The 13,371-nt window shown below is 42.5% G+C and overlaps 2 protein-coding genes across 2 annotated transcripts; both read right to left on the bottom strand.

The window, feature by feature from the left end:
* Positions 1 to 6,875: 6,875 nt before the first annotated feature.
* Positions 6,876 to 10,114, bottom strand: LOC145879771 (zona pellucida sperm-binding protein 2-like; the record flags this gene model as incomplete). Its single annotated transcript, XM_082976155.1, has 4 exons — positions 6,876 to 6,991; positions 7,069 to 7,165; positions 7,246 to 7,387; positions 9,879 to 10,114. Coding segments are annotated over 4 exons (549 nt in total), but the record flags the coding sequence as incomplete, so codon positions are not given.
* Positions 10,115 to 10,154: 40 nt separating this feature from the next.
* On the bottom strand, positions 10,155 to 12,250 carry LOC145879868 (uncharacterized). Its single transcript, XM_082976750.1, has 7 exons — positions 12,109 to 12,250; positions 11,942 to 12,000; positions 11,776 to 11,856; positions 11,551 to 11,675; positions 10,809 to 10,952; positions 10,458 to 10,541; positions 10,155 to 10,363 (listed from the first exon to the last, which is right to left on the bottom strand). The coding sequence occupies exons 1-7, from the start codon at positions 12,129 to 12,131 to the stop codon at positions 10,181 to 10,183; spliced, it is 699 nt and encodes a 232-aa protein (XP_082832876.1). The 5' UTR covers positions 12,132 to 12,250; the 3' UTR covers positions 10,155 to 10,180.
* Between the last annotated feature and the right edge of the window lie 1,121 nt (positions 12,251 to 13,371).

Raw genomic sequence — 13,371 nt, forward strand, 5'->3', positions numbered from 1 at the left:
CCAGATCCTTGGAAAGACCCCCTGACCAATAGGTGTGTTAGTGACCATAGTAAATGGGGTCAATGAGTGACTCTTTGTAGTTAAGGTAGAGTCCAACACATCTTTGGCTTAAGAGTTCGTTAGTGAGCTAACCTCTATGGGCTAGGTGGGACGCTTGCGTCCCACCTACGTAACAGCCACTTGCAGCCTGTGGCGCGATTTTCAAAACCTTAAAAATCCTATTACTTCAATTTCTCAAACATATGACTATTTTACAGCTATTTAAAGACAAGACTCTCGTTAATCTAACCACACTGTCCGATTTCAAAAAGGCTTTACAACGAAAGCAAAACATTAGATTATGTCAGCAGAGTACCAAGTCAGAAATAATCAGACACCCATTTTTCAAGCCAGCATATAATTTCACCAAAACCCAGAAGACAGCTAAATGCAGCACTCACCTTTGATGATCTTCATCAGATGACAACCCTAGGACATTATGTTATACAATACATGCATGTTTTGTTCAATCAAGTTCATATTTATATCAAAAAACAGCTTTTTACATTAGCATGTGACGTTCAGAACTAGCATACCCCCCGCAAACTTCCGGGGAATTCGCTAACATTTTACTAAATTACTCACGATAAACGTTCACAAAAAGCATAACAATTATTTTAAGAATTATAGATAGACCTCCTCTATGCACTCGATATGTCCGATTTTAAAATAGCTTTTTGGTGAAAGCACATTTTGCAATATTCTAAGTACATAGCCCAGGCATCACGGGCTCGCTATTTAGACACCCGGCAAGTTTAGCACTCACCATAATCATATTTACTATTATAAAAGTTTGATTACCTTTTGTTGTCTTCGTCAGAATGCACACCCAGGACTGCTACTTCAATAACAAATGTTGGTTTGGTCCAAAATAATCCATCGTTATATCCGAATAGCGGCGTTTTGTTCGTGCATTCCAGACACTATCCGAAATGGTAAAGAAGTGTCGCGCGCATGGCGCAATTCGTGACAATAAAATTCTAAATATTCCATTACCGTACTTCGAAGCATGTCAACCGCTGTTTAAAATCAATTTTTACGCCATTTTTCTCGTAGAAAAGCGATAATATTCCGACAGGGAATCTCCTTTTCGGCAAACAGAGGAAAAAATCACAAAGGCGGGGGCGGTCGGGTCACGCGCATAAGCCCAGAGTCCCTTGATCGGCCACTTGAGAAAGGCAATAATGTGTTTCAGCCTGGGGCTGGAATGACGACATTCTGTTTTTTCCCGGGCTCTGAGCGCCTATGGACGACGTGGGAAGTGTCATGTTAGAGCAGAGATCCTTAGTAAAAGATAGCGATGGAAAAGAAGTTAAAAAAATGGTCAGACAGGCCACTTCCTGTAAAGGAATCTCTCAGGTTTTGACCTGCCATTTGAGTTCTGTTATACTCACAGACACCATTCAAACAGTTTTAGAAACTTTAGGGTGTTTTCTATCCATATGTAATAAGTATATGCATATTCTAGTTACTGGGTAGGAGTGGTAACCAGATTAAATCGGGTATGTTTTTTATCCAGCCGTGTCAATACTGCCCCCTAGCCCTAACAGGCTAATCACCTTGTTCACCTCTGACTCAGAAACCTCCCTTAGTGAATGACACTCAACCTAGCGCTGAGCCCAAGAAACCAGTGGGGAGGTGTTCTGTGTAAGTACTTTGACAGAGTAAAAAAAAGTCGGAATTGAATACTTTTGCTATTTCGGCTGCATCCTGTCATTCACATTGATTTCTAGTATTTTTGCAGTGTTACTAAGGTCTTTCCCTGTTATCTTTTTTTAGATTCTTCCAGATAAATTTCGAATTTGCCTTGGCACAGCTGTCAATGTTCTGGTCCTTAGATTAAACTGATATACTTATCACAATTTTCTTCCATCAATTTCGGTTTTTAATTCAGGGCCAACAGAGAAGTTCTTTACTTTCTCCCCCTTCCACTTTCCTTTCTGTGGTAATGCTGCAATTAGTTGGTTGTAATTTTGGGTAGAGCAGACATTTTCATATTTTGTTAACTGCATGTGTGACAACTCCAACAGTCATATTTATGATATAATTTAAAGATTACACAGTTAAAAAAAATGATGGGTTTATTGTCAATTAGTATATTTGAGTTTAACCATAATATTTGTATTGTTGCCAACGCTACAAAAGAGCAAAATGAGATCAGAAAATAACTAGGTAAGACACTAAAGTGAGAGTGGTGTGGAGCCTTCGAGGGACTCCGCAGAACCGTCTTTGTTTCAGCGGTGGTCTTAGTGTTGTGACGAGACCGCCGCTTACAGTTGCCGCTGAGAAAACAGGGAAGACTGAAGTACTAACACTAATTGCCTACCAGAGGTATTTGTATTTATATATATTAGGGATCCCCATTCTCTTCCCGGTGTCATGACTGAGGATCGGGTTACAGTGGATCACAGTTCTACAGAAATCTCTCCCTCCCACAGAGGGATTGATGGGGGGGGGGGCTTATAACCTCACGCCCATCGTAAGTTAAAAGGTAGCAGCCAACTCCCTTCTCGTCTCTAGCGTGAGAGACTGGAATGTTTGTGTGCCCTAGGAAGAGTTCACAGGCCAAAACTACAGGACATCAAATTTCTTCAGCCAAAATGGTGGTAACAATGATAGATGGAATATGAAAATGAATGTCGATTTTGTGATAACGAAAACATTGTAACTGGAAGAGTTACAATAATGTGTATATGTTTACATCCTTTTTGTTGTGTAGAAAATATCCAGATCAAATATGTTTTTGTAATGATGAACTGATTTTAGTTGTCTAAATGAGATCATAGTAAGTTCTAATACCTTGCCTTGTAACTGGCTATGCCCCAAGGAACCCAGAGAGCGTGTCCTAAAGACTCTGGGGCATAAAACATGTGAGTTAAGATTTCACATAGCACGTGGTCCTCTAGTCTGCAGCCAGGGTCCACGATTAGTCACGATCCCAAAACGAGGCTGAGGAAGACACAGGAACCTCTTAACAATCAGTTCTATGATTAATTACTGTATCTAGGACCAGCTTCATGAGGTAGTCACCTGGAATGCATTTCAATTAACAGGTGCCTTCTTAAAAGTTAATTTGTGTAATATCTTTCCTTCTTAATGCATTTGAGCAAATCAGTTGTGTTGTGAGTAGGGGGGGGGGGGGGGGGTTGTACAGACAATAGCCCTAGTTAGTAAAAAAACAAGTCCATAATATGGCAAGAACAGCTCAAATAATCAAAGAGAAATGACATTTCGTTATTACTTTAAGACATGAAGGTCAGTCAACACAGAACATTTCAAGAACTTTTAAAGTTTCTTCAAGTGGAGTCGCAAAAACCATCAAGTGCTATGATGAAACTGGCTCTCACGAGGACCGCCACAGGAAAGGAAGACCCAGAGTTACCTCTGCTGCAGAGGATATGTTCATTAAAAAGTTACCAGCCTCAGAAATTGCAGCCCAAATAAATGCTTCACAGAGTTCAAGTAACAGACACATCTCAACATCAACTGTTCAGAGGAGACTGTGAATCAGGCCTTCATGGTCAAATTGCTGCAAAGAAACCACTAGTAAAGGACACCAATAAGAAGAAGAGACTTGCTTGGGCAAAGAAACACGAGCAGTGGACATTAGACCGGTGGAAATTAGTCCTTTGGGCTGGAGTCCAAATTGGAGATTTTTGGTTCCATCCGCTGTGTCTTTGTGAGAAAGATAATCTCCAATGTAAAGCATGGAGAAGGAGGTGTTATGGTGTGGGGCTGCTTTGCTGGTGACACTGTGATTTATTTAGAATTCAAAGCACACTTAACCAGCATGGCTACGAAAGCATTCTGCAGCGATACGCCAACCCAGCTGGTGTGGGCTTAGTGGGCTTATCATTTGTTTTTCAACAGGACAATGACCAAACACACCTCCAGGCTATGCCAGGGCTATTTTACAGAGAAGGGGAGTGATGGAGTGCTGCATCAGATGACCTGGCCTCCACACTCTCCCGACCACAACCAAATTGAGATGGTTTGGGATGAGTGAAGGAAAAGCTCGGCTATTAGACTACACTTTAGTGAAGTACGAATAGTCTATTGTTCAGCTATTAGCCCAACTATTAGCACAACCGAATGGCTCGCTTGTGGGCGTGCTGGCAGGATAGGGCAGCGTCTTCAGTTGCGCGTCAAGAATTCTGCATACAGTAGCACGTTTGTATGAAGGTGTGGTTAATCACAGGCAAATTGTTATATGCTATGGAGGTACATTTGTGTCGAGAGCAAAACCTTTATTTTCAAATAATTCTTCTGAAAGCACATTCCCGCCCCCGACACAAAAGGATGTCAAAGCGGACACCTACGAAGATGGCATCTCAGGTAAGCGGCACTGGGCTGTATTGACGCATCCTAAAAAATGACATGTGCTGCTTTAGATTGAACGGTCATATCTCAGTTATTGTTTTCTTTACTTTCAGAGAGCGAGCTGACCTGAGGACCAGGCAGTGGAAGCTTTATTGCTGGCATAAAAAGTGTCCATAATCAGAGGTAATTAAACTGTTCTGTTTTTTTTCTCCATGTCTGCCTGTCTTGTTGTACATGGAACCTGTCTCACATGCATGAATTACAAAACCCTTAAGATGTCAGCTGCTAATTTACTCCACATAAACACAGCCATTTTCACTGGACTATCTGTTGCTGCCAAGTCATGATTTCCCTGGGGGTTAGCCTCACAATAACCAAGTGGTGAGAAACACAGCCCTCTATATTTAAATATTTCAGGTACACTCTGAAAGAAGATACTGTGTGACGCAGACACCTGTTGGCATTATCCTCGTGGGTCTGTTTTTCAGCTTAAAGTACTCTGTAGCCACTAAATCCTCTAGGTTATATCAGCTGTTTTGGTGAACCCCTCCCGCATCTGAACTGGCTGACAGAGGGCACAGAATGATCATAGGTGAGATGTCACTTGATTGAGTCAACACAAAGTATTATTAAAGACATGCTTTACATTGAAATCCCAGAGTTAATGATCCAAGGTCAGTTTTGCATTTCACCTCCTGATTTAAGATGACTGACCATGTTAATCATGCTCTCTCGTCTGCAGGTATGTTTTGATGTGAGAGGAAGCCAGTCCCGTCACTGGCCCCCCCAAGGTTAGGAGACAGGTCATCACAATTGCGCTGAGAGAATATTAGGGTAGCACTGTCATCCATGAATCATATGCCGTCTGCCGCTGTTCTTACCTCGTCTTCTAATGCACACCATACGTGCATTGAAGTACAGATTTGCCTACCTTTATTTAACTAGGCAAGTCAGTTAATGACGGCCTTGTTCAGGGGCAGATTTTTACCTTGTCGGCTCGGGGATTCGATCTTGCAACCTTCCGGTTACTAGTCCAACGCTCTGGCCGCCCAAGATTGAACTTGCATTTTAATTGTATTATTATAAATACACTTCAATAAAGCATTTCATATTCTCCACTGGTTGAAATACTAGCCGGTGTCCTCAGATATGCATAGGGTTTTTTTCCCCCCTTTATATGAATTACAAATCAATCATGTTTAGTCTATTGCATAGTTACACAATGTGTAATCATTGATATCCCAGGAGCAGTAAACAGTTGAAGTGTAATACATGCATGCAGACACCGCATCATTTAAACAATGGCGTTTGATATGACTGAAAAAGAATCTGTCATACCTGAACCGCACATGATCAGTGAATATAGTCAATGTACAGGCTACAATATGGGGACTTGCATCCTTGGCACAATATATTCTACTCTAGGCTTCATAGATTGGTATGAACTTTACGTTTTAGGGTCCATACCCAGATCGGCTACATAGTCATTTTTAATCCGACACAATAAGCAAGTAAATAGTTAGCCAGCTAGATTCTTTACATCCACTGTTTCACAAGACAACAGCCTGGTTTGCTGGTTCTCAGGAGTCCCTAAAAAGACAAATTCATTCTCCTAACACTAGCTAATTTACCTTTGACAAAATATAGACGCACATTAACATATTCCTCTCAAATTGTACATTTGCTTGACTCGTTAAGACACCTTCCATCTGTTTTGTCAGCCAGCTTCGTTGAACGCCACAAGGCAAGGGTGGCTCGCGTCAAAATTCGTCTTTGGAACGATTGGTCATAACAAAACCTTGGGACCCAAATGCATAATGAGTGCGCCAACTCCCCCTTGTGGTGGTCTGGAGCAATGAAGCTGGGTACCTCTAAGTCCCGCAACTTTTAAAGGAGGAACCACTGTCTCTTCACAGTCCCCGCTGTTCCGTAAGGTGTTTCTTTGAATCTGATCCTGAGATTGTGAAGAGACCTGTGGTGGCATATGCATGGGTAGTTTTAAAAAACAGACAGCTCGGTACATTCAGCTTGTCAACACTTCTTACAAAAACAAGTAGTGATGAAGTCAAGCTCTTCCCATTTGAGATTGACATGCATATCATTAATAAAGAAATGTCCATATTTGGATGGAAACCAAGCTAGTGAGAGGTATCAAGGAAAGTTGTAATTTCAGTTGAAAATTAACACCGCTGCGCTCCCTGGGGCCTGCATCCAACCACAGCCCTGCTGGCAAACCACCATCTGCTATAACATTGAGTCAGTTCTTCCTACTGGACATTGGAAAGCTTTTGTTTTCACACCTATTGTTTGTCCTAGACGGGAAATTAGTGTGCAACACTTATCTCCGGTGGATGGTTCAGAGTTCCATGCTTACAAAAGGGTTGATTGATACACGTCAGATGACAAGCCTACTACGTCCACTAAAGTACATGCGCCGTGGTGTTAAATGCAAATCAGATACAATTAAGGTAGCTCCAACGGTTAGGATTGTTGCCGCGCAAGTAAAGCAAACTTAATTGTTATATAGAACACTTTATTTGACATGTTAGAACAAGACATTACACCCAAAGAATGTATCCAGAAGAAACATATAAATGATGTTCCTCAAAGAGGTCTTTGACATGTCGTTGACCTGTTGAGAGAGAGAGAGAGAACCCATTAGTTCAGTTATGGTCTGACAGGGTCTGAAAAGCATAAAACAAGACCGACCTCTTTTCGGGTTGTCCTGATTCACACATTGTCCACTACAGGGGCCACCAGTGGGACTACTGGCATCACAGATGACCACGTCACAATGGACAAAGACCTAGGAATCAAAGATTTTAAAAAAGGGATGATTGCCAGTCAAACAAAATTAACCAATAAAGATTGGGTGAACTTTGTTACCTGGCCCCTCGGCTCAACCGCATCCTCAGCGAAGGAAAACATATGGACCTCAAAGCGTTTGACGTGAGGGGGGAAGTGGACCCTGGCATCAGCTACCACCGGGTGGAAGACCACACGGTATGGATCCTCCGGGTTCTCACAGCTGCCAGTGTAGAGAGAGGGACTAAGTTAGGCACAAGAAAACGCTGTAAACCCCAACCGCCTTGTGTACGAAGTCTTATGGTGGTGTCACGACTGTCCTGTGAGGATCAGATCAATTTACAGGAGAAGTGGGTTCTTTCTCCCCCTCCAGTATGAACTAAAGGAATGTCTTTGTTAACAGGCTTTTCCCACCAAAACTCTTTTACCTTTGTCTTGAAAAAAGACAATTCTACATCCAACATGTATATTCAATTACATTGACATGAATGCATTCTCATGTGGTGAGATCTAAATGATCCAGAATGGTCAGACTACCTGAATATTGATCGTGGTTTAACCAAAAGTTGCCGAATATACAGTCGGTATCATCAACAACGCAATCATTTGAATTAAGAATTTCATGCAATTCTTCCGCTGTCGGAAAAATTGGTCACACAAAATAAATTCTACACCCACGGCATCGGATTCACACGTGGAGGACTTCTGTGAAGGGAGCAGCTCTACTATACAAAGTAACCGACGCATTGACAGTTTAGGCACACTTTTTAATTTGCATCTTTGGGAGGTTTCTTGTTTAACTGCCAGATATTAGCAAAAAGGGATTTGTGAAGAGAGACAAACGCCCACACCAGTACAAATCCACTTGATCTGACAGACGATGGCCAGAGCTTTCTCAGGATTTTGCACAACGATTTAAGCCAAGTATGATATAGTTGCACTTGAAGTGACAAATCTGAACTGCCCATTTCATGCACATGTGGTGTCTTTTCCTATGATATACAAAACATTTTCACACTGCTACCATTTAGTAAACAGCTGCAAAGTTACTCCCGTGACAGATGAGCCTTGTGTCCACATGGCCGCCGGAGCAAATTAAAATAGGGGTGCCAAATTTAAGTTTTTGCGACCATTTCCTAAAAACGGCAAAATTGCATGATTTGATAGCGTTTTGCAAACCCGATCCCCCAAATGAATGGTTTTGACCAATAAAGTTGCTTCACTACACTGCATCCAGTTACTGAAAAGGCACCCGCAAAATAAAGTGTCATTTGCCCATCTACCAAAGGTTGCAGTGTCCATTAAAATGTAGAAAAGTCATCTTTCAATATAGTTACCCAATTTCAATTCTTGAGATAAGATGGCAAAGTTAAAAATAGGCCAGCGGTTTCCATCTGTGGCGAAGTGCTCACCCAAATCAATGCTTATGACAAACCCAGCCAGCTACTCTTTTGAGTACTGTGCTGTAACATTTTTTTAGCTAGCAAGATGCTGCCACACTTGACCGTGGTATTTGTTCATGTTTAGCAACTCCCAATTAGCTCATTCCCCAGGTACAGGGAATTACATTGAAAGTGGCATCAACTTCTGGGGATCCTTTCAACTGATCCTATTCAGTTTCAAACATTAACTTCCATGCTGCACAGGCGTGTGAACCATCCTTTATGTTTAGTGCAATAACTGTTTTAAACGCAAGAGGTCACAATTCAACCCAAAACCAATCGGAAAGGCAAGCTAAGCTTGCCAGCCGCTCTTGATTTCCATTCGACTGACCATCAGTTCGGCACAACACTGAACTGTAGCAAACCAAAAGGATAACATTGAGTAAAAAGGTGTAGGTACAGGTAACGCCAACATAGTGTCTTAACCTTTTCACACGCGAGTTCCAAATATCTTCAACAGTCGCCCCAGTGGGAGTTTAGTTTATGCACGTGATGTCAGAATGCACTCACTGTTCCAAAATGTGGACAGATGACCTCAAACCAAGGCACACTACCTGGCAATTTTCTATAGGCCCTTTCAACGTCTAACTTTGCCTCATTAATTCACAAAAGTAGCCCATTTCACGAGCCGGCCAAACTTTCCTTCAAGAGAAAGCCCAAGCATACAGACATTTGCACATCTAGTCAGAACAGGCCTGGCACATTTATTGCATTCCTATCAAAGTGCCTTATTTTCTGTGTAACGCATTGTCCTTTCTACTGTAGCATACCGTAAGTATAATGTACTTAACGTTTTATTCAGACAATGCGGTTTAGAGTCGTTTGTTGCATCATACGTTCTGTTCCAATGGTACGCTGCAGGGACCCCTCAGTGATAACAAACATGTGATCGTACGCGTAAAAAAATGGTTAATAGGGCCACCACGAACCACAATAGCTTCAATGCACCTTGGCATAGATTCTACAAGTGTCTTGAACGCAACACCATTCTTCCACGAGAAATTCCATCTTTTGTTGATGGTGATGTGAAACGCCGTCTCAGGCCCCACGCCAGAATCTCCCATACGTGTTAATTAAATTGGGTGGAGATCTGGTGACAGACCGCATACATTGTTTTAATGCTCAAACCATTGTGACCACTCATGACCTACGGATGGGGGCATAGCCACGGTAGCCAAAGTAAATGGCCTGCCAAGCATGATCGGTTGCTAATTACTCAGGAACCACACCTGTGGAATAACACTTGTTTAGGCCCAAAAAACAACAAGTTACCCATTAATGATGAGATTCCACCGGGGTCGGGAGTCGCGGTCCTCGTTGAGGGTGGCCCAGCAGTGGTCAAGCATCAGCGCAACCTTGGGGTCAGAGGACCTGGTCAGCTCCACCTCAAAGTGCAGAGGCTGTTTCAGGTATTTCACCACTGGATAGTCCTCCTCCTGGTAGAACGTGTTATACGAGGCGTCTGGAACACAGGACGAGACAACCGGGGCCGTGTTCAGTAGGGCACACCGTATTAACAATATGTTGCAGAGTTCAGGTAGGGCCACCGTTTGCTCTACTGAACATGACCCAGTTCATGGAGGAAGTGAGCTTACATTCTGGAGGTATGTCTCCTCTGCATTATGAGGGCTTCTTAACACCAGCCGGGTGGGAGTGTTGGCTATTGCATAGCCCTTTCTTTGGACCTCATCCACATTCATGACCTTCTTGCTAGGACTAAAAACGACTGCTGTCATTTTGTATCCTGAAGCAACAGCCTGTCTCAGGAAATGGAAACGTGAATTAAACAAACGCACATTTTGTTTAGCGCCATCCTGTCATTTTGTAGTGAAATTACAGAAACATGGCTACCTCAGCTCCTCTCCTTGCTTTCGGGCCTCCAGTGGGCTGTTCAGGGACGGTTTGGATGTCTGGAAGAGTCCTTCTGACAGACACCTAGAGAAGAAAGGCCATTATTCCCTATGCATTTTCTCCCTCCCATACAATAGGAACGCAATCTGTCCACTCGCCTCCTTAAATGCACTGAGAATAGGCCAAGATTCCTCGCCGCTAAAGTTGTCCTATGTGCATTTTGAAGAGGCGAGAGGAATTGAGAGACGGTCAAGACACAGAAGAAATGAAACACTGGACAATTGTAGCTCTAGACAGATCATTTAAGCTCCACTGTAAACATCTCCGTTGGGGCATGCTCTGCTCACTTGCCTCCATGTAGTTGCGGTCGCACAGAATCTCTCGGGAGGTCCAGGGGGTGTAGCTACAGGTTTTGCCCACTCTATACACAGGGTCTTCAGTCATGTGGTTTCCTGGCAGCCTGAACTGCATGACCAAGCTGAACATCTTATCATCCTAAAATTAAGGGGGAAAAAAAAAAAAGCCTCATTATATAGCAGAAAACAAATAATTCAGTTGACATTCATGCAAGTTAGAGACTGTGGCTATATGAATGCAGCTGCCACTGTATTGAAGCCACACTACAGGAGAAGAGCTCAGTAGTACACATCACTGCAGTCTGTATCAGAAAGTTGGCTGGCCCTCCATAAACTTCTGCTGTACCTTACTTCATCGTTAACTTAGAAGTAAGAGATACCAGACCCAGTCTCAGGGGTGGCTAACTATGGAGATCCACAGAGTTAAGTAAAACTGCTTAAATGTTTCTGGCACCGTACTTCTAATAACCTCCATGCTCTACGGCAACTCAGGCTGATTGAGGACCTTTTTACTGAAGAAAGTGTTTGTTTTCAATTATTTCATCTAGTGATGCAAATATTGACTTGTATCTTTGTGTATACAGGGCTCATCTGTAAAAGAGCCTGGCCTCAGCATGACTCCGTGTCAAAGGTTAAATAAAATGACGTTGTTACATTACGGGGTTGCAATTGCAGTGACACTGAAAGGCAAACTGTCCATTTGAAGTTAGAGCAAACACTACAGTGCTTAGGGTTACCATGGTCTGGGAAAAGCAGTTTTGAAGAGAAGCAAAAAATATGGCATTCCCCATTGGGTCAAATTTAAAGCTGAATCCACACTGAGTAGCAAGGCCAGGCGTCAGGTTTATGATTTGTGTGTCATCTGGAAGGGATGGAGATGGTGTGAACACAACAGTTGACAAACAATATCAATCCATGAATTATGAAAAGGAGAGAAAGAGAATCATACGAGACAAACTCACTGAAGACAGCGTCGACCTCTTCAAAAAGAGGAGCTACACTCAGACGAATAACGTTACCAAGGCATTCAGCATTGAGGTCATCTGGAATGGGAAAGCTTAGTTAAAAATCTAAAAAAGATATTGTCAAACGCTTAGTGCTTGAATTTGCAGGGTGCAAAATGCATACTTATAGAAGGCGTCTGTTGTGCTTGTATGCCCACAGCTGCCATCAATAGGCAAAACAACCTGTAAGGCATTTGACAAATTATTATGATTGATTGATTAAAAAAGGAGGAAGAAGACAACTCAAATGTTTGCGTCGCATAAGACTCTTCTAGGCCTGCTACTACTTACCCTGAGCCAAGGAAATTAACCATTGTAGAACAGAACTGTTTTGATGAAATACACAGCTACAGAATCTAATATTTGACCCAAGGTGTGCAGCCTACAGCCCAGGGGTATTCTACTTTTACCCTATGACAAAGGCTTCCCACACTCAGTCACCTGAACCCCAAAGGGCTGCACATTTTCTTTTTATTCCCCTAGCCCTACAAAGCTGATTCAAATAATCAACTAATCATCAAGCTTTGTTAATCTGAATCAGCTGTGTAGTGTTAGGACAAAAACCTAAATGCACACCAAGTTTGGGAAACGCTGCCCTACGAGCCTGCTGGTTTTCTGTTCTAACTGATAATTGAGGAAAATAAGAACAATCTGAAATTTCTTTTTGATACTGTCGCAAAGCTAACTAAAAAGCAGCATTCCCCTAGAGAGGATGGCTTTCACTTCAGCGGTAATAAATTCATGAACTTCTTTGAGGAAAAGATCATGATCATTAGAAAGCAAATTACGCACTCCTCTTTAAATCTGCGTATTCCTCCCAAAGCTCCGTTGTCCTGAGTCTGCACAACTCTGCCAGGACCTAGGATCAAGGGAGACACTAAAGTGTTTTAGTACTATATCTCTTGACACAATGATGAAAATAATCATGGCCTCTAAACCTTCAAGCTGCATACTGGACCCTATTCCAACTAAACTACTGAAAGAGCTGCTTCCTGTGCTTGGCCCTCCTATGTTGAACATAATAAACGGCTCTCTAACCACCGGATGTGTACCAAACTCACTAAAAGTGGCAGTAATAAAGCCTCTCTTGAAAAAGCCAAATCTTGACCCAGAAAATATAAAAAACGAATCGGCCTATATCGAATCTTCCATTCCTCTCAGAAAAAGCTGTTGCGCAGCAACTCACTGCCTTCCTAAAGACAAACAACGTATACGAAACGCTTCAGTCTGGTTTTGGACCCCATCATAGCACTGAGACTGCACTTGTGAAGGTGGTAAATGACGTTTTAATGGCATCAGACCGAGGCTCTGCATCTGTCCTCGTGCTCCTAGATCTTAGTGCTGCTTTTGATACCATCGATCACCACATTCTTTTGGAGCGATTGGAAACCCAAATTGCTCTACACGGACAAGTTCTGGCCTGGTTTAGATCTCATCTGTCGGAAAGATAGCAGTTTGCCTCTGAATGGTTTGTCCTCTGACAAATCAACTGTACATTTCGGTGTTCCTCAAGGTTCCGTTTTAGGACCACTATTGTTTTCACTATATATTTTA

This window comes from Salmo salar, chromosome 06 (assembly GCF_965601325.2).
Source record: "Salmo salar chromosome 06, fSalSal1, whole genome shotgun sequence".
Lineage (NCBI taxonomy): Eukaryota > Metazoa > Chordata > Actinopteri > Salmoniformes > Salmonidae > Salmo > Salmo salar.

Coding starts and splice junctions, on each gene's coding strand:
- LOC145879868 (XM_082976750.1), bottom strand. CDS start 12,131: ATGGTTAATTTCCTTGGCTCAGG. Junction 11,857..11,941: donor ACAACAGACGCCTTCTATAA/GTATGCATTTTG, acceptor TTCCCATTCCAG/ATGACCTCAATGCTGAATGC. Junction 10,364..10,457: donor AAGCAAGGAGAGGAGCTGAG/GTAGCCATGTTT, acceptor TTCCTGAGACAG/GCTGTTGCTTCAGGATACAA.